At 33.7% G+C, this 26,642-nt stretch overlaps 1 protein-coding gene across 4 annotated transcripts in view; it reads left to right on the top strand.

Annotated features, from left to right (window-relative positions):
• Positions 1-26,642, top strand: part of PCDH17 (protocadherin 17) — a 121,536-nt gene that overhangs the window by 53,349 nt on the left and 41,545 nt on the right. Inside the window, exon 4 of one of the 4 annotated variants that reach the window (XM_055541940.1) lies at positions 4,632-5,400. The exons of 2 other annotated variants lie outside the window; for them this stretch is intronic. In XM_055541940.1, the coding sequence (XP_055397915.1) occupies positions 4,632-4,651 (20 nt within the window). In that variant the 3' untranslated portion in view covers positions 4,652-5,400. Of the gene's footprint in view, positions 1-4,628; positions 5,401-26,642 lie in introns of those variants that run through there. One more of the 4 variants, XM_055541939.1, reaches the window with a different exon arrangement.

Raw genomic sequence — 26,642 nt, 5'->3', positions numbered from 1 at the left:
TTTGGTTTACATTTCCTTAGTAATTAGTGATATTGAGCATCTTTTCATCTGCTTATTAGCTATTTGCATATCTTCTTTGGGCAAATGTCTATTCAAATCCTTTGCTCATTTTTTTAATTTAAATTTATTTATTTTAATTGGAGGCGAATTACTTTACAATATTGTATTGGTTTTGCCATATATCAACATGAATCCGCCACGGGTGTACACGTGTTCCCCGTCCCAAACCCCCCTCCCACCTCCCTCCCTGTACCATTCCTCTAGGTCATCCCAGTGCACCAGCCCCAAGCATCCTGTATCCTGCATCGAATTTGGACTGGCAATTCATTTCTTATATGATATTATACATGTTTCAATGTCATTCTCCCAAATCATCCCACCTTCTCCCTCTCCCACAGAGTCCAAAAGACTGTTCTATACATCTGTATCTCTTTTGCTGTCTCGCATACAGGGTTATCGTTACCATCTTTCTAAATTCCATATATATGTGTTAGTATACTGTATTGGTGATAAAAAAAAGTATGTTTTTATTCAAAACAAAATCTGAGGATAGTTCTGAATACATGATCTCACATCACTGGCATAAATGTATGATTCCAGAACTCACCACTTAAAAAAAGGAACATTTACCTGAAATCATATATTTTGAATTTTTACTGTAACTCAGTAATTTTTTGTGTAGTATTTATTGTGTATATTTATTATGCATTTCTTATTTATTATGTGTATGTGTAAAGTATATGGGGAGATCCCCTGGAGAAAGGCATGGCCACCCACTCCAGTATTCTTACTTGGAGAATCCCATGGACAGAAGAGCCTGGTGGATTACAGTCCATGGGGTTGCAGAGTTGGACATGACTGCAGTGACTTAGTATATATAGTATATGACACTGTCTTAGATGCTCTGCTGAATATTTATTCAACAAATATTTGTTAGGTTTTTGGTATGTGTCAGGTACTTCTCCAAGTGCTGAGGATGGAGTAATAAGAATAAATATTCTGGTTCACATGAACCTTACATTTGAATGAGAATGTGATTCTCAAATGAACCCTCTTCAAAGTCATGAACCCCATTCTCACAGAACTTATATTCAGAAAATATAAAAGGTATAAAGTAACATGCTATTGATTAGGTATAAATAAAAGTGTGAGAGTTTCAAAAGGAGGGATAGAATATTGATCATTATTCCAGGAAGACTTCATACATAAGATGAAATTTGAGCTAGGGCTTAAGGAATGAACAAAGTTTTTACTCTGAGATAGAAGAAATAGAACAAATCCATAAAATAACCATAGGATACAAAAGTAATATTTAGGGGATAATGAATAGTTCAGTGTGTCTAGAGGAAAACCTATAGAAGGAAGAAAATATACAAATAGAAACAGGAAAAAGCGGTCAGTAAAGAAGAGGAAATAGGCAGTGATAGTGTCACAGTGGTCAAAGAGAGACAAGAAGCATGTTGACTCTGTTGCTGCTGCTGCTGCTTCTAAGTTGCTTCAGTTGTGTCCGACTCTGTGCGACCCCATAGATGGCAGCCCACCAGGCTTCCCCGTCCCTGGGATTCTCCAGGCAAGAACACTGGAGTGGTTTGCCATTTCCTTCTCCGATGCATGAAAGTGAAAAGTGAAAGGGAAGTTGCTCAGTCGTGTCCGACCCTCAGCGATCCATGGACTGCAGCCTTCCAGGTTCCTCCATCCATGGGATTTTCCAGGCAAGAGTACTGGGGTGGGGTGCCATCTCCTTCTCCGGTGTTGACTCTAGAGGAATTAAAAAAAATACACAAAAAACCGAGGCTCACAGACACCTATTCAATCTGATTACTACAGGTGTATCTTGGTTTCCATGAGAGAAGTTACGATGGAGTAATGAAAAAGGGAAACAGATTTTTAAAGGTTATACCACTGAAGCATCGTCAGGAAATGGAAATAGACATTTTTCTTATTCCAAGATAATAATGGAATAAGAGAAAGAAAGGGGGGAAAATAGCTAAAGAAGGTGGTATGATAGATGGAAATTGCTTTAATTATTCAAGGTAACTGAGTATCAATATACTGAATAATATACTAAATAATCCACCTAGAAGGAATTATTGAAGAATTGAATTAAATAGATATTATTTGAGCATAAAAGTGGAGGCTAGCTTTAAAGTGAAGATAAACTCTTTTTCTGTAAGGGAAAGAAAACAGAAGATTTGAAAAGATAAACAAGGATGTAGAGGCAAAAGTAAAGTAACTGTTGGTTCCAATCTTCTCTATAAAGTGGAAAGCAGATATCATTAAGCTCATTATTTCACAGAAACACTTGTATAATATAAATGACACTTGGATTTGTAAAAAGCTAGAGGAGTTCAGACAATTACCAAGATAATCTATTGCAAAATGAACATCTGTCAAAAACAGATACTGCTATTATTTCATATTTATAATTGTTGAAAAAATAAGAACATATTATACCAACCTGAAGATATAACCATATTTAAATTAGCTCCTCATGTACTTTTCAATTTTATAGCTTGCTCGGAGTTTTCCAAAAAGATGTTTTGATGTGTAAGCCTACAGTCTAGATTTTTATAGAATTATATTGTTTCAAATTCTATTTAGAAAGATGATAGCTGGCATATACCATATATTATGTTTTAGCCCCACTGGGATCTGTGCCAGTACTTGCAATTAAACACATTATCAGTTTTGCAGTGAAAAGTCTTAAGTATTCACACTAAATGGAATAAATGAATAATATAGATAGCCTATGTCAATTCAAGTTAGTTTCCTCCACCAAATGAGTAGCAAAATAACATCCAGACCTGAAATGTTTTTTTTATTTCAAAATGGGCAAGAAATTGTAGACTTGTACTCAATTTGCATATTGGAGCTTTCATTCCTTAAACTCTTGATAACTAATAGTATTGCTAATGATCCCAGTAGTAACATGATAAATATATATATATACGCACACACATATTAACAAGAGAAACTATTTAATCGAGTTTCTTATTAAGTCATAACAGAAATCTGCAATGGGGGGGGTCTTAAGATCATATAGGGATGAAAATATTCTATAATAATTTTAATGTGATAAATACTTACTTTGGGAAGGACACTTAAATGTTTAATCATATCATAAGAAGATTTTGAGTAGTACTTTTAGGATTTGTAGACAGATAACAAATGTCCTCCTACCTCTGATACAGGATATATTTTTGAAGCAAAATACATATTTCATAGAGATTGATTCCTCTGCCCTGGATTTTTTTTTTTTTTGAGGTTTTGAAAATTCATACTGAGAGATGAAACTCTGTTTTGTTTTTGCCCTGAGTCATTTCCTTCCTAATTTTAATTACTGTGTTTATTACATAATATCCTTTTATAGCCATCTGAGCTTTTACCTCTAAAAGCTGACATTTTAAAGATATTTAAAAGAAGGATGGTAAGAAAACTTCAGAAAATTTTAATACATGAAGAATGCCTTCATGACGTGTGTTCCTCTACACGGTTGGAAAACAATAGACAGCATATTGAATCTTAAGTAAATATACCTGATAATTTTATTTTTCACTCTTTGAGTTGTGACTCCTGTTCAGAAATGACTCTCATTAGCATTAATATATGAATGAATTAATTCCATACATTTTATTTCAGTACCCATGTATATGACTCTACCTTCAAGGTGTTTAGTTTTTGAAGTTGTCATTTCTCTGTCCATCTAGGTATAGTTCCATTTGTTAAATACTGTAATATATATATAATAAGTAAAAATAAAATTAATTCTGCTGGAGAAATGAATGGAGAATTACTTTATGAATTAGATGAGCCTCTAATAGTGTCGTGTAAGTAGAGTAGGATTGCAGGATACAGGTGAATTGAATGAAAATGGGATAATAGCAAGATCCAAGATCATGCTAGAAATGTCACAAGTCATAGCATGATCCAGGCTTCCCTGGTGGCTCAGACGGTAAAGCTTCTGTCTGCAATGCAGGAGACCTGGGTTCGATCCCTGGGTTGGGAAGATTCCCTGAAGAAGGAAATGGCAGTGCACTCCAGTATTCTTGGGTGGAGAATCCCATGGACGAAGAAGCCTGGTGGGCTACTGTCCAAGGGGTTGCAAAGAATCGGACATGACTGAGTGACTTCCCTTTCAATTTCTTTCATAGCACGATCCAGGAGTGGCAGATAAATAGGGATATTTTTATTGGAGTTTGGTGTATAGTTATAACGGAGAGTAGTTGGACCAAATTAATGGACTAGGGTCAGATTATGAACACCTTAAATGCTGTACTAAGAATTTTGAATCCAGTTATATAGGCCATTAAAACTTTGAGTAGAGTTGATCAGAATTTTGTTGTAGATGATTCAATTAATATTATACCAGAGAAGGGTTGGAAATCAAAGGAGATCAAAGGCCAAGACTAATCATCCATCAAATTTCCAAAGGGACAGTAGCATGTTTAATATTTTCTAATTTTTGTGTATCATAATGTAATTTAATTGCTGAGCCCAAGAGTTTTCATTGAAATCATTCTGAGCAATAACTGTAACTCAAAATACAGATTATTCACTTCAAAGGACCATCTATTTGTGTCTGTCAGTTATGAACAAAGTTGATTTTTCTCTTTCATTTTTATTTATAGCAGAGCTGAACACTCTACCTTAAATATCAATCTTAATGAAACCCTTGCTGCTGCTGCTAAGTTGCTTCAGTCGTGTTCGACTCTGTGCGACCCCATAGACAGCAGCCCACCAGGCTCCCCCGTCCCTGGGATTCTCCAGGCAAGAACACTGGAGTGGGTTGCCATTTCCTTCTCCAATGCATGAAAGTGAAAAGTGAAAGTGAAGACGCTCAGTCGTGCCTGACTCTTGGCAACCCCATGGACTGCAGCCCACCAGGCTCCTCTGTCCATGGGATTTTCCAGGCAAGAGTACTGGAGTGGGGTGCCATTGAAAGATTATAAATGTATAACAAACTGTATGGACTTATCCAATCAGATAACAAAAGAACAGCTAATAGTTACAGGTCACCAAAAAGAAAATGAACAGCTGCTATATGTCAAGGACTGCACCAAGCACCTTCAAGGAAGTTTGTCCTCATGGCAAGCTGGTGAAATGGCTGTTCTCTCTAATAGGTGAAAAACCTGAACATATGCAGAGATTTCTGTAAAGCAAGATATCAGTTACCTAGGACAGGATAGGTAGAAATTATCCTAGGAAGAAGTTGAGAGGGATTCTGGATTGTAGTAACATTTAATTTCCTAATATATGTGATTATTACCTATGTTTACTATAAAATTCTAGTCTATTTTTCTTTTTATTTTGTGATAGCTATTGAAATGCTTATTATGTTCTATTCACCAAGATATATAGTTATTATTTGTGAATATTTTTTATATTCATGTGAAATATCAATAGAACATTTACTTTAAAAATAAAATAACAATAAAAAAAAAAAAAACCTGAACATAAAGGACTGAAGTAGCTTGCCCATGGTTGATGCCCCCAGCTGTGTAGCACTTGTCGCCCTGATGTCATGTGTGAGCTCTCTTCATTCTGGTTCTTTTTGCTTATTTATAGTCTTCAATAACAATGTGAAAAGGAGAGTTCACAAGGAAGTTATACTAGTATTTCTAAATTGAAAATAGGGTATCTTACTTTTGAAAGTAGAGTTGAATCTGATGTATGTCTAAGTATACAGAGATATGAGCAGCTCTTCAGTACCACATATAATCATCTCATTGCCATCATTTTATTATTATCATCATTATGACTTCCTCTGCAGTGGTATCTGATAGTGAGATGATTGTTCTTTCATCCTTATATAGACTGTTTGTCTTTACCCCAAATAACATTTATTTCAGTGCTACAGATCCTGCAGTTAACCTAGTCATTAGACAGAAGACACAATACTTGCCATCAAAATACTTAGCAACAAAATGCTAACATTTTGATACTATTTGGAAAATACTTTGCATATACTTAGAAAAATCACATTCATATGTGAGGGCTATTTTTTATCAATGTGTAATCCCTGTTAAACAAAGAATATAATAACATAGTTCCAGATATGTGTTCTCCCTTCCCATTCATTTCCATTGTTTGATAAAAAAGATACTTTTACTATTTTTGAGTAATAAACAAAATACATTTTGTTTTTAAAGTGCTATCTGTATCAAGCTCTAGCATTAGTTTACTTTTAAGCCTATGACACACTACTTAAGTTATCTATTATAGACACAAATTTAATTCCACTTTATTCACAATCCATAATTTGTAAAACACTGTAGTCCATATATATTCTTAAGAAATGTCACAGTTGTCTAGATATTTGATCAAAGTTTTTGTTCAATTAAAATGGAGCAAAAATGGAGCAAATTCTATTTATTTCATTTTTCTACCCCCGACACATTTTTTCCTACCTTCCCAGGCTCCCCCAACTAGCTCCCTTCTAATCCCAGTTACTGGTACCACCATCTGTCTAGTCACTCCAGTCAGAAACACAGGGACTCCCTATTTCCCATCTCTCCCTCATCTCAGCTGTGTCATTAAGTCCTATTGTTACCATGAGCCAGTTCTACTTCTTCAGTTCAATTACCTTTGATGCATTTTATCCATCAGAGGCTACCTCTTTTTCTCACCACCATACCTTCCCAGGGTAGGTGGTCACCTGCTTCCCTGGCTGTCTTGTTTGAGATATAAGTTCAAACTTATCTTTTGTTTGACATAGAACTTCAGCTTTCACTCCAATTAAGACTCTTTAATGGCTTCCGCAGAGTACTTGAAAAATGTTAGGTTCTGACACCGACCCTGTGAATCCTCCCATCTTGTGCCTTTCCTAATAGCTCACTGTACAAGAACCCTGGAGCGCTTCCTGCAGTTTCTTCTTTTCTCACTCAAGAGAGAGGCTTCAGGTGCAGAAACCTTTCTTAGCATGAACTTGTCTCTCTCAGGGATCTGCATATTCTGTGCGCAAAGTAGATACATTTGTTCTCCAATGTAGTCCCAATGTTTAGTTTTTTAAAAATGGGTTATTGTGGATAAAACTGCAGATTAAGAATAAGATTTTAGGGAACTCGAAGTCCTTGAATAAACGTTAAAGGGTCTTGATGGAGTAAATAGCATGATATTGAATTAAGCTTTAGAGAAGCAGTTCTATAGTTAACAAATCCAACAAACATTTAATTACTTCCAATAACTTAATTGAATTATCTCATTTACTCTATACAGTTTTTAATAGCTTTATAAGGTAAGCAAAATAGTTTTATAGGTAGTTTTTTAAGGGCTTCCCTGATAGCTCAGTTAGTAAAGAATCTGCCTGCAATGTGGGAGACCTGCGTTCAGTCCCTGGGTTGGGAAAATCTCCTGGAGAAAGGAAAGGCTACCCACTCCATTGTCCTGGCCTGGAGAATTCCAGTGGACTGTATAGTCCATGGAGTTGCAAAGAGTCGGACATGACTGAGCAACTTTCACTTTCAAGATAGGCACTGCCATTTCCTTTCAAATAGAGGAAATGACAAATCTAAGATCATCAAACTTTTATGTGACTGAGTCAGAATTTTAGACTAGGGATCTGATTCCAATTTCATGGGTCTTTTAATTATTTCAGAATAGCAGTGGCCACATGAGAAACAACAAAGTTCTAACCAGTCTAAATGATAGTGGAAATAAGGGAGTCATTGGAATGACAATATTTGGAGAATAAAGACCTTAACATATGGGTAGGGAGTAAGAGACAGTCATCAAATTCTGCAATATTAAAAACTTCCACCAAGTCGAAACAATATGGTTGGATTACTTAATAGTATTGACTGGCTAAAGCACCTTGCAAAGAAAAGTACATAGTATAATAGGATTGGGTGAGAAGAGAAGTGGATGATGTGAAGAGTACAATCTGTTTGAAATATATGGTTTCTGTATTTGAAATATGTTAATGAAGGCATTCAAAATATACTGCACTATTGAGGAAAAAGTGGATAAATTTGGGTTAGCTTTTGAGTGTCTCATTAATATTGGACTATATGATATATACAAAAATTAGAGCAAGTAGATAAGCTGACATGTTAAGGAAAATAGTAAATCAGGTTGCTTCTATGAAATACTGGAGACAAATTAGCAAAATGAAAGCTTATCTTATGAGTGGGTTCAGCAACCAGACCAGGGTTGGGCAGGTAAAGATTCCATAGGGCTTAGAAGTGCTCCTTCATATCACTGGGCCCAGAGCTACATTTGCAGTAAAATAATTAGATTTTAATCCTGACAGGTAGTGAATTTATTTGTGAAATACTGATGTGTGCATGCATGCATAGATGCTTAGTCATATCCCTCTCTTTGCGACCCCATGGATTATATCCTGCCTGATATTGTTGGTGAAATACATGTACTGATTTTTAAGTGTCAGTTTATATAAATCCGCCTAAAGTAATAGAGATGTGGTAAAAATAATAGTGGAAATGAAGGCTTTGCCAAAAGTGATAATAGATGATACTAAGAAAAGGCATAAAAGTACTCATACATTGAATAGTTAATAAAAAGAAGAGCAAGTGTAGTTCTTCAGGGCATGATGTGAGATCCCCTTGAATTCATACAAGAACATATATTTAAAATAATAAAGGTTAAAGAAACAGCACTCTAAAAGCCAAAGTTTTCTAGATTTCTTTCTTGCATTTTACTGAGAACACTGGTAGAATGTTTTTGCTCTCTCTTTGCTTCTATAAAATATTGAGATTTTAAAAAACTAGGCTACATAAAACTCCAGAGGTTAGGAAATACACTTCCTACTAGATTTTTTTTATGGGATATAACTGTGACTTTCTATCTTTTGATTACTAAATTCATTTTCTGTTTTATACCCACACATATTTGTATGAAAATATAGGTGAGTTTGTGTTCACCTATATTTATCTTCAATATTTGAATGACCAAAACTTATTTTTTTTTAAATTACACTTAGCCTATATCCATGAGAATATCATTAACTTCTCCAATGTATTGTAATTGTGCTTGGAAATTATATCAGGTTACTAGAGACTTGGCCTTGAAATTACAAAATGTATGAACAATATATAATGTGTCTTCAAATAGATTTATTAGCACAAGAGTATTCAAAACCCATTAACAACCTAATTATTTCTGTGTCCACATGACAATATTTTATTAACCATCATTTACAAAATTTTGAATGTGGAAAAGAATAAAAAGAGAAGCTTTTTAAAAAGCCATAGGGCAATTTACCGGAGAAGGCAATGGCACCCCACTCCAGTACTCTTGCCTGGAAAATCCCATGGACGGAGGAGCCTGGTAGGCTGCAGTCCATGGGATCTCTAAGAGTCGGACACGACTGAGCGACTTCACTTTGACTTCTCACTTTCATGAATTGGAGAAGGAAATGGCAACTCACTCCAGTGTTCTTGCCTGGAGAATCCCAGGGATGGTGGAGCCTGTTGGGCTGCCATCTATGGGGTTGCACAGAGTCGGACACGACTGAAGCGACTTAGCAGCAGCAACAGCAGGGCAATTTACTGATTTTTAAGTTTTGAATGTGCATAGTTGCTCAGTCATGTCGGACTCTTTGTGACCCCATAGACTATAGCCTGCCAGGCTCCTCTGTCCATGGGAGTTTTTCAGGCAAGAATACTTAAAGTGAGTTACCATTTTCTTCCTGCAGTGTATATTCCCATCCTGGGGATCAAACCCACATCTCCTGTGTCTCCTATATTGCAGGCAGATTCTTTACCTTCTGAGACAACAGAGAGGCCCTTTTACGTTTTGAGTAATATGTTTTTATGAATAGACGTTGCATGTTTTCCTTAATTTGCTTTTGGAATTGTATTTTGAATATAAATATGTACATTCATTTCAGTATATTTATTACATCAGTTAATTTGAACACTCTGGATACTTTTATTAATACCATTAAATCAGCGGTTGAGTGATTTGCTGTCATTTCCTTCAGATATAACCAATTTTTCTCTGGTATTAATTCAGTAATGTTAAACTACTCAATTTCACTTTAATAATAACACAGTACAGTCAGTTATTCTATATGGAGGGGAACCTATCTGTATCATGAATTACTTTAAAAGAAGATAGATTTCTATCTTGTTTTAATTCAAAGATGTACTGAAATTCAAATGAGTCAATAGTATGTTGCTATATAAATCCTTATTAACATCTTCAAAGATAAGTAGATGTGATAGATAGTAATTAGTGTGTTATCTATAATTTGCCTCCAATTTATTTAAGGGAGACTAAAAGTAGTTTGTTCCTTTGGAACTGTAAGTACACTTTTATAGTTCTGCTTCTGTTCTTAATGTTCAATATCCATTAAAATATTCAAAAAGGTAAATAAACCTACTTAGTAATAATTATATTGATGTATACTTGGTAATAATTATACTGATGTATAAATTAAACTGACACCTCAAAGTGATGCATATTTTTTCTATCTTCTCAAATATAGTTTATATTAAAGGATTAAACATTTATTTGTTCCAGAAACCATACATGGCACTAGGGAAAGACATTATACACAAAACAAACCTAAGTCCTGATCTTTTGTTGCTCACCTCAGTAGATGTTTGTGTTATTAAAAGTTCTTGGAACATCTAATTTGACTATTTGTTACTGAGACATACCAGTCTGAATACACAACTTAGATCTACCATGTGAAAAATCAGCAGCTATGTGGAAATAAGCTTTAAAACTTAGGTGAGATAAAAGTATATCTTACCTATACCTGTGAAAGTTGTAGGATGGAATTTATATTCCCTTAATACCGATAAAAATATTGAGGAATGATATCCTGCATGGAATCCTTGAAGAGAAAAATGGCATGAGGTAAAATCTGAATAAAGTATGGATATTATTTTATCAATATTGGTTCACTCATTGTAACAAATGTACTATATGAATGTAGGATGTTAAGATAGGCCCATTTTGTGAGAGATCCATGCAACTCTCTAGTATCCTCTCCATTGTTCTGTAAATCTAAAACTATTCTAAAATTTTGAAATTATTTTAAAAATTACTAACTTTGGAAGAGAAAAAAATGAGGATACCAAATTGTGTGGAACTTTAGATATTAACTGAAGTATTTTAGCATTTTTAATGACAAGTAGGGGGCCATTGAAATGTGTGGGCAGGAGACTAGTATAATTAATGCAATCACTTAGGACACCATTTCCTACTATTGCACAGACAAATTGTAGGAGAGGAGTGGTGATTTCCAAAAGATCAATCTAATTCAGCAATTTCGATATAAAGTGATAAAGGCAAAATTAATGTGGTAGTCAGTATGACTGGAAAGATAAAGATTTGACACAGTACAATCAAGTAATTAACAGTATTTGTCAATTTATTAGATATGAAACCTATCAGAGAAATACAGTGTGGGTGATTTAGAGGAGAGATGTATGACATAATAAACTGCATATAGAATAAAAATAAAACGTAATTTTAGATCTAGAAATTACAATTGCTGATAGTGTTATATTAGTTAGGGTAAAGGGAGATAAATTTGAGTTCCCAAGGTTAAATGAAAATTTAATCATTTCCTTCAGGAATATCCTTTGGTTAAATAATTTGAAATCTCTTGAGCAATGAACAAAGAAAGTTTGGAAATTTTGAGCCCAGAGTGTCACTGTGGTCTGTTTTACAACATTTTTTGTTATGATAATGATTGCTCTTTTATTTTAAATATTCATATTTTCTCATAAGTGCATCATGAATCATACCTCTTAATGCATAAACTAAGAATGAGGAGTAAAATAGGAAAATTTCCAGTTGCCAGACATCTCTTAATCAGTAATCTCTAATACATATTCAGAATATTAATTAACTGTTATAATAGAAGTCTAAGAATGGCACACTGCTCCAATTCCAAATTCATTTGATGAAATGAAATTTTAGGTAGTTAACTTTTATTTTATTCTCATTTACATTTCTACCTTTGATTATTAAAAGTAATTTTATATTCTTATTTCACAAGTGGAAAATAAATTACTTCTGAAACTTTTAAAGAAAGGAAAATGATTTGGAATTATCGAATTTGAAATTGACCCACAAAACACCAGTAATGACTTGACAGAGGGCACTGAAACTTATATTCCTATTGTTTGAAACGGTCCCTTTGATGTCTACCAAGTTTCCCAGAATGTTTTTGTAGACCATTTAAAGTCTTCAAGTTAGAAATAAATTTCGATTAAATACAGTCTCAACTGGGTTTAAATTTGCATTTTATAGACTTGACTGGCTCTTTAGGGTCATTCTTATGAAAGAAACCAACTCTTCGTTAACAAAAATTCTAAAGTTGCATCACCAAAAGAATAGCTATAAAATGATTCTCTGAATAATAAAGCAAATGGAGCAAATTGTTAAAACTGGGAAATACAGTGAAGGACATGTGGGAGTTCTTTGTGCTATTTTTAAAATCATTCTGTAATTTTGAAAGAATTTAATGATAATTTTTAAACAACCACCACATAACAATGGGAGCTTTTTTGTTTGTTTCATTTTGGTTTTTGCCTATGACATAGATTCCAAATGCTAGCTAATATTAAGAATTGTGTGAAAAGCCTAAATGTAAGTTCTCAGGCCTGGCTCCAATCTACTGAACTAGAATCTTCAGAGAATGGTCTGGAAATCTCAGGTGTTATGATGTTTGGAAAACATTACCTGATGACTTTGACAATAATTTTTTTTTTTTTTAAGAATTAATGCAATAAAACAAAATGAGTAAAAATAAAATAAAATTTACAAACAAAACAAAATGATGGTCTGGGTGGGAGAAAGAGCCTCACATTCATTGTTGATCTATATCATTTCAGTTCAGTTCAGTTCAGTCGCTCAGTCGTCCGACTCTTCGCGACCCCATGAACCACAGCACTCCAGGCCTCACTGTCCATCACCAAACTGCCAGAGTCTAGACAAACTCATGTCCATTGAGTCAGTGATGCCATCCAACCATCTCATCCTCTGTCATCCCCTTCTCCTCTTGCCCTCAATCTTTCCCAGCATCAGGGTCTTTTCAAATGAGTCAGCTCTTTGAATCAGGTGGCCAAAGTATTGGAGTTTCAGCTTCAACACCAGTCCTTCCAATGAACATGCAGGACTGATCTCCTTTAGGATGGACTATTTAGATCTCCTTGCAGTCCAAGGGACTCTCAAGAGTCTTCTCCAACACCACAGTTCAAAAGCATCAATTCTTCGCCACTCAGCTTTCTTTATAGTCCAGCTCTCATATCCATACATGACTCCTGGAAAAACCATAGCCTTGACTAGATGGACCTTTGTCAGCAATCTAATGTCTCTCCTTTTTAATATGCTGTCAAGGTTGGTATTAACTTTCCTTCTAAGGAGTAAGCATGTTTTAATTTCATGGCTACAGGCACCATCTGCAGTGATTTTGAAGCCCCCCAAAAATAAAGTCAGCCACTCTTTCCACTGTTTCCCCATCTATTTGCCATGAAGTGATAGGACTGGATGCCATGATCTTCATTTTATGAATGTTGAGATTTCAGCCAACTTTTTCACTCTCCTCTTTCACTTTCATCAAGAGGCTCTTTATTTCTTCTTTATTTTCTGCCTTAAAGGTGGTGTCATCTGCATATCTGAGGTTATTGATATTTCTTCTGACAATCTTGATTCCAGCTTGTGCTTCCTTCAGCTCAACGTTTCTCATGATGTCCTCTGCATAGAAGTTAAATAAGCAGGGTGACAATATACAGCCTTGACGTACTCCTTTTCCTATTTGGAACCAGTCTGGTGTTCCATGTGCAGTTCTAACTGTTGCTTCCTGACCTGCATACAGGTTTATCAAGAGGCAGGTTAGGTGGTCTGGTATTCCCATCTCTTTCAGAATTTTCCACAGTTTATTGTGACCCACACCGTCAAAGGCTTTGGCATTGTCAATAAAGCAGAAATAGATGTTTTTCTGGAACTCTCTTGCTTTTTCGACGATCCAGCGGATGTTGGCAATTTGATATCTGGTTCCTCTGCCTTTTCTAAAACCAGCTTGAACATCTGAAAGTTCATGGTTCATGTATTGCTGAAGCCTGGCTTGGAGAATTTTAAGCATTACTTTGCTAGCATGTGAGATGAGTGCAATTGTGTGGTAGTTTGAGCATTCTTTGGCATTGCCTTTCTTTGGGACTGGAGTGAAAACTGACCTTTTCCAGTCCTGTGGCCACTGCTGAGTTTTCCAAATTTGCTGGCATATTGACTTCAGCATTTTCACAGCATCATTTTTCAGAATTTGAAATATCTCCACTGGAATTCCATCACCTCCACTAGCTTTGTTCGTAGTGATGCTTTCTAAGGCCCACTTGACTTCACATTCCAGGATGTCTGGCTCTAGGTGAGTGAGCACATCATCATGATTATCTGGGTCATGAAGTTCTTTTTTGTATAGTTCTTCTATGTATTCTTGCCACCTCTTCTTAATATCTTCTGCTTCTGTCAGGTCCATACCATTTCTGTCCTTTATTGAGCCCATCTTTGCATGAAATGTTCCCTTGGTATCTCTAATTTTCTTGAAGATATCTCTGGTCTTTCCCATTCTATTATTTTCCTCTATTTCTTTGCACTGGTTACTGAGAAAGTCTTTCTTATCTCTCCCTGCTAATCTTTGGAACTCTGAATTCAAATGGGTATATCTATCCTTTTCTGCTTGCCTTTAGCATCTCCTCTTTTCACAGCTATTTGTAAGGCCTCCTCAGACAGCCATTTTGCTTTTATGCATTTCTTTTTCCTGGGATGGTCTTGATCCCTGCCTCCTATACAATGTCACGAGCCTCCATCCATAGTTCATCAGGCACTCTGTCTATCAGATCTAGTCCCTTAAATCTATTTCTCACTTCCACTGTATAATCATAAGGGATTTGATTTAGGTCTTACCCAAATGGTCTAGTGGTTCTCCCTACTTTCTTCAGTTTATGTCTGAATTTGGCAATAAGGAGTTCATGATCTGAGCCACAGTCAGCTCCCCGTCTTATTTTTGCTGACTGTATAGAGCTCCTCCATCATTGGCTGCAAAGAATATAATCAATCTGATTTTGTTGTTGGCCATCTGGTGATGTTGATCTGTATAGTGCTTTACATTTAAATTCAGAAAAATGTGGCATAATTTTATGATTGAAATGGATAAAAGATGTATACTTTTGGACACTAATTTAACCATGAATACATGAAAAGAATAATGGAACTTTTGTTCACACAAGAAGATGATTTACAGATAACAAAGCTGTGGAGGGCACTCTCTTGTGCAGGAGGTGATCCTGAGGTATTCTAGATTATTTTCCCTAATCAGATGCAATCCCCAATCAGAATGGTTGGAATCTTGTGAGAGCACTTGTTCAGGATAAGCTATGTAGAGAGAGATTGTTCATTTAAATCACTTAGAAAGAAGTGGGTTCCAAACAGCTTGGAAATGTTTCCTTTGCTGAAAAAACTTAGTTCATTCACCACCACTCTTTCCATTTACTCTGAAATCATTAGAGGTCATGGACTTATCCTTCTTCACAGTTAGGTAGTTAGCACATTTAAAAATTATATGGGGAAAATTGTATTTTATACAGCAAGTATAATAAAATTTCCATTTTTGTACTAGGCAACACATACTAACTCTTCGTAGTTATCTTTTTTGTTGTTGTTGTTGAGTAAAAACAAGGTTATTGACTATTATATCTGAAACTGATCTTTCTGTTTAACTCAAAATTCATTTTTGTAGTTTGCAAATATATATTGATATTTAGTTATAAGCTACAGTTGCCTAAGTATTTGCAGAAATGCTATATACTAAATAATGTTGTTTTATTTTATCATCAAATACACAGAAGATGACTTGAAACTTTTAAAAACATTGTAATGAATGTTAGATCAGGAATCAGTAGACTTCAGTTCTAGTACTGGTTCAGTAGTAATACTAGTTGCATATCTGTGTCTTGATCTATGACCTTAACTTAAGAGTAAAAATGAATGTCACTCAGTCATGTCTGACTCTTTGCTACCCCATGGACAGTCCATGGAATTCTCTAAGCCAGAATACTGAAGTGGGTAGACTTTCCTTTCTCCAGTGGATCTTCCCAACCCAGGGATAAAACCGAGGGTCTCCCACATTGCAGGTGGATTCTTTACCAGCTGAGCCACAAGGGAAGCCCAAGATTTCTGAAGTGGGTAGCCTATCCCTTCTTACCACCTTACAATGCTGTATTACATACCAACATAGAAAACTGAAAAGCAATGACAGCTCTACTTGAAATCTGCTGATTATTTTCTCAATGCAGAAATATGATTAATTCTACATAAGTAATAGCAATAAGCATCCATTAGAGAGGGAACTCATTTGTACCATCCAAATTTTCAAAAACCTATTGCTGCTAATGATAAGGATGATAATATATTAATAAATATTTCTAGGCAGTAAGGTTCATTTTCTTAGGCTCCAAAATCACTGCAGATGGTGACTGTAGCCGTGAAATTAAAGGATGCTTGATTCTTGGAAGAAAAGCTATGACCAACCTAGACAGCATATTCAAAAGCAGAGACATTACTTTGCCAACAAAGGTCTGTCTAGTCAAAGCTATGGTTTTTCCAGTGATCATGTATGGATGTGAGAGTTGGACTGTAAAAAATACTGAGTGCCGAAGAATTGATGCTTTTGAACTGTGGTGTTGGAGAAGACTCTTCAGAGTCCCTTGGACAGCAAGGAGATCCAACCAGTCCATCCTAAAGGAAATCAGTGCTGAATATTCATTGGAAGAACTGATGCTAAAGCTGAATACTTTGGCCACCTCTTGCAAAGAACTGACTGATTGGAAAAGATCCTGATGGTGGGAAAGATTGAAGGCAGGAGAAGAAGAGGACGACAGAGGATGAGATGGTTGGATGGCATCACCGACTCAATGGACGTGAGTTTGAGCAAGCTCCGGGAGTTGATGAAGGACAGGGAAGCCTGTCCATGGGGTGGCAAAGAGTTGGATATGACTGAGCAACTGAACTGAACTGAAGGTTCATGCATGTAGCATGTTTTTACTGTGTGTCTACAATAAGCCAGGTACATTTTAGAAAGAGCAGACATAAGTCCTCATGGAAAATATGGCTTTCTAGCCACCATATGGAAGGAATAGGGCAATAGAGCCATGAAGGAAGTGATACGGCCAGGTGGCTCTCTAGAGAAGAGCTCCAAGCAGAGAGTGACCTGTGCAGTTCCTGTTAGCCTGGTGTATGGAATAAAAAGCACCACGTCCAACGTTGCTGGGGCAGAGGAGGTGACTTTGAGGCAAAGGTGGTGTCAGGTGAGGAGGAGAGAAAGTGGTAAATAGTAATATTAGGGCCTTAGGGAAAAGACACAATTCATGCTTATTTATCTTACTGATGATGCTTATGACCTGTTTATTGATAGAATCATTGAAATAGTGTTCTCTTATATTAAAATATAAGATTTTTGTGAAGATTATAGAGTAAATAAAACTTGCCTGGACCTATTTGCATAGTTTCTCGATAGGTGTCTTTGAATGTATCTATCTATATCTCTGTGTCTAATCTATAATTGTATACATCACAATTGGATTCATCCAATATATAATTTGTACGTTCCCTTTAACACTTAGCAATATGTCTTGAACAAATTCCTGATCCCTTAATTTCTTCCAAAGTAGTAGTCTAATTCATCTCCATATTTAAAGTCAAAATTCAAACCTTTGATTGAACAATTCTTTACTGAAGCACAATTCTATTTGGTAAATTGTATATAATACATATACTTTATAATTATTTTGATATTTAATGCACTATTCTAATTACTCTTACAGGCATTGTACTGTTGAAGATATCTTTTACAATAATATATTTCATTATTTTCCTAAGAAGTGGTTCTAGGAGCAAATTACTGTTTCAAAGAACAAAACTTTTCTTAAAGTTTCTTGATTAAAAACTAAAACTTCATAGAATTTAAAATAAAATAAATAAGCTATAGATTTCTCAAATTTTTCACATTCAAAACCATCCCATTGTCCATTATGTCCACAGAGGAAATATTCTGGAGGAAATATAATTAGTTTGTCATATTTTGTATTTAACTAGACTTCAAAAATCATGTATGAAAAAATAATTATTTGAATTTTTAAACCAGCACCTTAACTGTATTCATGCTGAGTTTTTATTATATTGTTGGTCGTATTGGGGCAAAATGTTTTCACAAATTAGTTTTAATTTATTACTGTATGCCAGCTTAATGTAATAGAGTTGTGTTCAAAGGCTCTTTATACTATTAGAATGAAAAGATATCATTTAATGAAAAAAAGGACTTTTGTTTTTAGATACTGCAGTTTAGAAAACTTAAACATATTGCCATAATATTCATGAAGGAATATACCTTATTTTATCAAATTATTTATCTGAAGTCAAATGAAAAAGATGAAGATTACTAAAATCATGAATTTTTAGTAGGTGAAAAATATATTTAGTATATATCATTTATCAGAGAATTTGACTTCTGAATAAAACTGAAAATCTTCATGGGTGAGCAAAAAATGATTCAATACATGAGTCATAGTACAAATATTTATAATACGTGTCCAGATAGCATCATTTATGTGAGATGATGTGTAATTTATAAAATGTAACGTTGTTACCTCTTGCCAGGTACAAATTTCAAAATAATCTAACCAGAGCATGTTCACTAATTGAATTACTATTATATGTCCTTCATCACACAGTGTAGCTATATAACCTTTGAAAATCGTGTCTCCTGTGATTCTTAAATGCAGAATCATTTCATAGACATTTAAGTTAAATTCATTTGAGTTAAAAACTATAGTTTCTGAAAAATGTCTACAATATACTTTTAATTTCTGTCTTTCCTTTATTTGAATAATAATAAATTAATCATTTTTTGTGGCTATTTGCCAAGTCATTAATCAAAAATGTTTCCTAAATTGAATACTAACAATTATGGGCAAATATCTAAATTCTATTAAATGAAAAAATGGAAAGAAAATGAAACAAACATTTTTTTCATTTGAAATTAACTTCATTCATTCATTGATTCATGGCAGAATTTAATGGGATGACTATACTATATATTATCCAAAATGGTTCATTTTTTTAGGATGCAAGGGGCTTTTTATTACTTCAATTGAAGTCGATTTTTTAAGATAAATCTGAATTTATAGGAGTGATATACAGGAATTTTTGCTTAAATAATGGGATAAAAAGTGATTGTGCAGGAAAATCAAAATATAAGTAGAATGGAGAGATTAAAAAATGTGAAGTAAAGATTGATAGTTTTCTATTTGGCTGCCCTATGATGATTTTTTTAAGTGTTAAAGTTTTCAACATTTGAATTTTAATTGTTAAAAAGAATGCTAGCTTTTTTGTTACTTTTAGATGTAGAATGTGTACACATCAAAAAACTTTACCCATTTCCCTGTGTGTTTAGAAGTGAAAATAGGTGATTTGAAAGGAATCCATGAGAAAAAAAAATTTTTTTTAATTTAATTTGTAGATAAAACAGCATGTCTAGAATAAATTTATTTGCTACCAAAGTGAAAGTGTATTGTCCTTACATATGTTGCCTTTGCCTAAATCAATAAATATATTAATATTATGGCAACTAATAAAGGTAATTTATTTTTGAATTAAAGGCAAATCCTAATATGAATGCATATTAGACTGTGTCTTTCTTTGAATATATACTAGAGTTTATTAATTTTTAATACAGAAAAACCTATTTAAGGTGACTTATGGTTTAATAAATGCCAGTGCGAACAGGAAGTTTAAAGGCATATAAAATTCAGGAAGATAATTTCAACTTGATAATGTTTCACAAGGAAGACTGGTACAACTTTCTGTTATCATTCATTCACTATTTCCTGGTGTACAGACATTGATATTTAGCATTTTCATGCTTTGAGAAACAGTTCTATACTTATTGTTAAGTTGTCTGCAATTTTGTGAATAAATAAATGAGAGTTCCTCCATTTCTCAGCCATATCCAGGAAGCATGCTGGCAGTTTTCACTTCCATACATCAACTGAATGCTGCTTTAACTAGCTTCTCTCTTGGTTTATCAGCAATTAAATTTATCTGTGTCAGTTTACTTTTGCTTTTTGCATTTTTAATATTGTAATATCTTTTGAGGTTAGCTAGGCTGATATGTGGTAATCTTATAAGTCTTATATTAAAATGAGTTAAAATAAACCATAAACTGATTTAGCTACCTCTGTAGTAGCTTACATATTTTACTTCATATAGAAAATTTACTTCTGGGCATTCTAAAATGATGTATGTATTTCACATATCTTTGGGACATTTCTAAAAGTAGCAGTATTAAATGAACTAATCTAGATGGTGGGAAAGAACACAGAATAATGTGTATTTTAAAATTCATTAATTCTAGATTATTATTTTTCTTTCTGTTTTTTTTTTCCTATTTTAGATTCCTATTCAAAGAAGATGAAAAATCTGTTTAATTTTTTTGAATTTTGATTATAAAAGTAAATGTCACTTTCAAAATGAGTTTCAAATTAAAAATATGTGTACACACATATTTATATAAATGTATATATTTGGCAGTAATATAATCTGTGTGATGCAGTCTGGATTATATGAGTTTATTTTACAATCAAATTATTTTGTGTTAATTTCTCACATGCATATACTTTTAGGAACTTTAAGGATTTCTTCAATTGAAGAAATAGTGACATTCGGATTCATAGCTTTCCCAGATAAAAAGAAATCCATGGCGCAGCTTGGATTGGAGGCTACAGCTTCCAATGCTTCATCTTAAGGGATGTATCTGTTGTTAGCACTTCCACTTTAAGATACTTTCACAATTTTCAGATACCAAGAAAGCTAGTGTTCTTAAAGTAGTAAGGGTCAACAATGGAATACAGATCAACATTTTTTTCTATTTCAATAATTCATTGAGAATTGAAATATTCAAAGTAAATTTTTAAAAAGGAAACATGCATTCACTTTCATATTTTCTCAAATAATGCTCTAATTTCAAGATTCAGATCTACTAAAATTTTTGTTTTGCTTTTTCATGGTTCATTTTTTAAAGCTTCAGCATATTATTAGAAGAACTACAGGTAGATCAGAGTGGAAGTAGATTATGTGTATTTTATTTGGTAATAGTGAATGAAATAAAATTGCATAAAATCACTTGTATTTATTACTTTAAATATTATAATAATTCAGCATTGGTAAGTGCCTTAGTTTTAAGTTTTCAGCTACAAAGAAATATATTTAAAGAAGGGTTAAACTATTACATAGCATGTTACTCCAAATAGCACTTTTTTTAAATTATATTACGTTCTTTATGTTGCTTTTTTCACATTTTATCATCTCTTTATTGTTTTTGGAGAGTGTACATGTTGTCAGAGACAAACTAATACAGTTTTATAAATCCCTGATTTAAGAAGAAAATAAAAAACAGTGTATTGAGTTTTTGCAGGTTTATATCCTATATTCTTTTATAACAAACAATTCAAATCATGTCTTCAGAATCCAGTTAAAGTAAAAATAGTTTGTAAGAATGCTTCCAATGTATAAACTGTAGATGAATAAATTATAGAGGTCATATTACAGCATTCAGTGGTTTTCTTAAGGCAATTTACATAAAGAATGGCATATCAAGGAGGCCCAGATAATTGATGGCAGTAGGTTGTGGATATTTCATACACAAGTTTTATGGGTCTTTTCCAGATCAAGGTAGATGCAAAATGAAATCAAGCCTACCTTGATGTGGCAAAAGTTGGCTCAATTATTGAGATAGGAATGCTATAAGCAGGTAAACCAGCCTATGTATATAAGTTGTATGCTGTGTTTTTTTCAGCAAAAGGTGTTCGTTAGTAAAAATGCCTGATGGAGAGGGGTTGTCTCTGCAGTAGATTTTAGGGCACATTCTAATTGCTACATTATAAGAGCTACCTTTTTATCTGTGGAATTATGTCAGCAATGCCTTGCATTCTCACCATAGAGAGCAATTGTTAGTTTCCAGTAAGTAATGAATATGAAAAAGATTCAATGAGAATGAGGGACTTTTTTTCCTGTTCAGTCTTGCTCTTATATGCTGGGCTTTATCCTGTGAAAAGGAGCAAGTTTAGCATTAGGAAAAGTGTTATGAAGCATTAGCTAACTCAGAAGTGAGAAACAAATGTTTAATATTCCAAAATAACATCTGTGTGAGTTCATTTGTTGTTGAATAAACACACTTAATACTAGTTTCACTACCTAAAATCAATATCATGAAAATTTTTATGTTTATTTTTACACATCCTAGATTGAAATCTCTCCTCTTGAAATCAGCATTTGATTATTAAAAAAAATAACCTTTTGTTTAGAAAAATTTACCACAAATTGTAAAACAGTAGCAATATATGGTAGTATAATTGTTCCATTTTAATAGTGTCTATTTTTTCCCCCAGTCCTCAGAGAAATCCTATGTAGGCCATTGCCAGATGCATCATTCTAGAGTATATTAATCAAGGATCTGAATCAGATGGCAACTCCTGTGTGTCCAAAGAGCTGGGTCAGGATGTTTCTATAACTCCCTGATGAGGAGTAGAAAGATATTGGCCTTTTGTGCTATATAGACTTCAGTGTTTTCTATTTTATTAACCGCTTGATTACTGCTCGGTGTACCTGCTAAGTAGGACACACTTTTGTTCCAGTAAGTGAAAGTCATATTGTATGGTTGAATGTACTGGCTGCAAGAAATGAAATAAACTATGTTTTCCCTTTCCAAATAAATTAAAATCAAGGGTATGGAAGAGAAGGGAAATTTGAGTGGGTTTTTCTCTATCATAGAATATCTGGATATCTGCTATAAAACAATGGCTCCAAGTATATTGATAATTTGCATCTTAAAAAACAAATTCATAAAAAACAGGGACATGATCACATTTAGTTTGTAAATCAGCCTCTCATTTAGGAATTCCAGCCTAATTCCGTGGCTATGACGTGCTGCCAGAAACAGGGTTTTTATGTAAAAACATACAAGATAGGTTGAGATTACAAATGAAAACAAAGAAAAGAAAGAAAAAGAAAGGAAGGAAGGAAGGAAATAGAAAGGGGAAAGGAAGGGTGAAGATTGGTTTCTAAAAGTAAATTATGTCTTCAGGTGAAATTACATACACTGAAATGATTTTGATGAAAATAACCCATTTTTTAAGTTATAATATGTTATTTCTCCCATCAAAATAATCTTGTCTGCAGCATGGTAAATTTTGGTTAGAAAAGTGAGGTTGGATTAAAAATTATGGACCAATGCAGTGGAGCACATATCTGCCATTTACCACTTTCTCTACTTTGTATCCAACCCTTTATATACGTCAGCACTGTCTTCACAGAAAAAAGCTCTGTAATTTAAGTTGGTAGCAGGTTACCAAAGAAGAGATTATGAATCAGCAAATATTCTTGTAGTTAAGACTGCTCAAATTATTTTCATTGTTTCCTGAAGAAATGGACATGAAGCAGAAAGCCCAGGTGCTGGTTTATTTCTGCCCCTTGTCCCTTTAACTCTGGATTGTCTTTTGACATTCTCCTTTAAAGATGAAGTTAAGTGTACTGATATATGTAAGCACGGTTTAAACTCTCTCTATATACAATGTTATTGTAACAGCTGTTCTTAGTAGGAAATAGGAATAGGTTGGTCTTCATATTTTATTTGTAATTATTATTTTGGTTTTCCAGACCAGTCAGCATTTTATGAAAATACTATCTTGATCCTAGAATGCAAAAAGCAGATCAGATTGTATAAAATTATTTAAATCTTCAGTTTTAGTCAAATTGTCCTTATTTTACATCTTAAAAAACTAATTCATAAAAAAGAGGGACACGTCGCATTTAATTTGTTTGTAAATCGTAGCCTCTCCTTTAGCAACTCTATCCTAATTCCCTGGCTATGACATGCTGCCAGAAACAGGGCTTTTATGTAAAAACATACAAGATAAGTCACTTTAAAAAAAGTGGACTTGCAATTTTATATAAACTAATTGTATTTAGTCCTAAAATTTTAAGAAATAAACCAAACAAATGATAAACATATTAAAATAGAATATCAATAAAAATGTCAGGGTTACTTTAAATAGATTATTTTAACAAAGGAAAACATACATAATACTTTTTGCAAGGAACATGAAAATAATTATTTATAGTTTTAAACTATAGTTTTAAACTGTGTCCAGCAAAATGTACTATATATTTCAAAGCATTAATAGTGACATTTAAATTTATTTTTATCATTTATACTGGAAAATGGAAGTTAGTAGTTCTCTATTACAAACAAAATAGGATTTTACACATTTTAAGCATTAGCAATAAAAATTAGGTAGGTTTTTTCATGATGAGAAAAAAATATTTTCCTTCTGAGTAGTAATGAAACTGCTAAAGTTTTTGAATTTGTTAATATGAGAAAGGAATCATGTATGAATGTTGGCAATATTTTTATCCACTTAAATTCCTCCCACATTCACAGTTGATTGATGCTCTCAACAAACTGATAATAGCCCACTTGATTTGTTTAAATAATTCTTAATTTTTTTTGAATTTTCAAGTAGACTTGAAGAAATCATTAGGAAATACTTGCATCAAGGATAATCATTTGTCTATGATCTTATTTATTTATTTATTAGCATTTTACTTTTTTAGAGCAATGATTTGCTGTTTTATTCTAAAGTGAGGAAATCCATCTTATAAGGAGACATCCTTATAGTTTTTTAGGCACCTGCTTATATTTTCAGATGATTCTCTCTCCATTGAGCTCTATGTACTTATATTTATTAAGTGAAAACCCTATGAATACAGAATGGTTTTCCACTCTTTCTAGAACCTTATGCTATACAGAATAGTTCTTATTTATTCATGAAATAAAATGTTTTTTATGCATATTAGCCATGTTGCAGAACTGCAATTTAGCAAATTTTTGCATGAGTGTTTTGTGCTAGAAATCTAAAATACTTTATCCTTGACAAGATGGTAGGTTTTTTTAACCCAACATTACATTTGTGTTGGTTAATGTATTTAACATCCACTGTGTACAACTCACACAGAAACAAAATGCAAATATCTTGCCAAATAAGCAAAATAGGAAATTATGTTAAAAAGCTAGCGTCCCTTATATCCAACATGAATAGCTCAGTTATATTCTTCTCTGTTATTTATTTAGGTTTATTATGACATGTTTCTACTAAAAGTGAACTATAAAAAAGTTGTTACCAAACTGCAAGATGAGAGGAGAATGATTGTCTTTATATCCTCTTATATAGTATTAAAAGTCAAATATTCTAGAAAGTTGGGTTTTTAAAAAAATCAAAATGAGCTTCCCAGGTGGCTCAGTGGTAAAGAATCTGCCTGCCAATGCAGGAGATGCAAAAGATGTGGTTCAATCCCTGGGTTGGGAAGATCCTCTGGAGAAGGAAATGGCTACCCACTCCAGTATTCTTGCCTTGTATTCTCTTGACAGAGAAGACTGATGGGTTGCATTCCAAGCGATTGCAGAGTCAGACAAAACTAAGCAACTGAACACTGAGAATACTAATAATGTAATGAAACCCTGAACCCTGGAGTTTATATGCTTATTAGCATCCTTATCCTGTAATGCATAATGAAAGTAAATTTTGTTGTTGTTAATCTACAAAGAAAGTTGGAAAAGGGGTCAGAATCAAAACGAACAAGACTTCAATTCTGGAGTACTTTACATTAAATGAATTTAAAATATGTTTGTTATATAAAATCATATAGATCTTAATTCTATTTTGGGTTTTCGTCATTCTTTTAAAAGTTTTAAAATATAGTATGCATGTGGGTGCAGACTCAGTTGTGTCCGACTCTTTGTGACCCCATGGATTGCAGCCTGCCAGGTTCCTCTGTCCATGTAATTTTTCAGTCAGGAATACTGGAGTGGGTTGACACTTCCTTCTCTAGGGGGTCATCCCAATCCAGGAATTGAACCTGTGGCTCTTGTGTCTCCTGCATTGACAGGAGGAATCTTTACCACTAGTGCCACCTGGGAAGTTCAAAAAGTATAGCATAGTATCCCAGATATTCTTGGTTCCTTACATGTATAAACAAGTCATAGCAACGGGGCATCTAAATTTAATGACACTAAACATCTGTAATCTTGGTAAAGGAGTAAAATGTAGATTTGGGGGTAAAAGTGTACACATAGATTTCATCAAGTGGATTTTTACCTTGACCTGATGTTTTTTGTGACATCATAGACCAATAAATGTTCTGGATTGAATTATTGCTTTTCAGTATATAAATATGGGGAGAATGTATAGAGGAATACATATAAAAAGAGGAGAGGATGCTTTGTTTATTTTTTAATAACAGAAGATTCTTTGTTCATGCACCTATTTTCAGTGCCTTTACTGGAAGATAGATTCTTATGGGAACCAAGTTTTTTTACTGACCTGATAGAGAAATTGAAGCTACACAGCATATGTATAGAGTCACAGTTTTGACACAGTTTTGAAATAAAATCAAAGTTGAAATGTTGGTCTTTATGGCAAAACCAATACAATATTGTAAAGTTAAAAAATAAAATAAAAAATAAAATTAGCATAAAAAAACGTTGGTCTTTAATAGTTCATATATATCCTACTTCTTTCTCGTTACTTTTATTGATAAACAGATGCTGATTACAGGGT

This window comes from Bubalus kerabau, chromosome 12 (assembly GCF_029407905.1).
Source record: "Bubalus kerabau isolate K-KA32 ecotype Philippines breed swamp buffalo chromosome 12, PCC_UOA_SB_1v2, whole genome shotgun sequence".
NCBI lineage: Eukaryota > Metazoa > Chordata > Mammalia > Artiodactyla > Bovidae > Bubalus > Bubalus kerabau.
The sequence above is the reverse complement of the archived record's forward strand: the minus strand, read 5'-3'. Positions and strand labels throughout refer to the sequence as shown.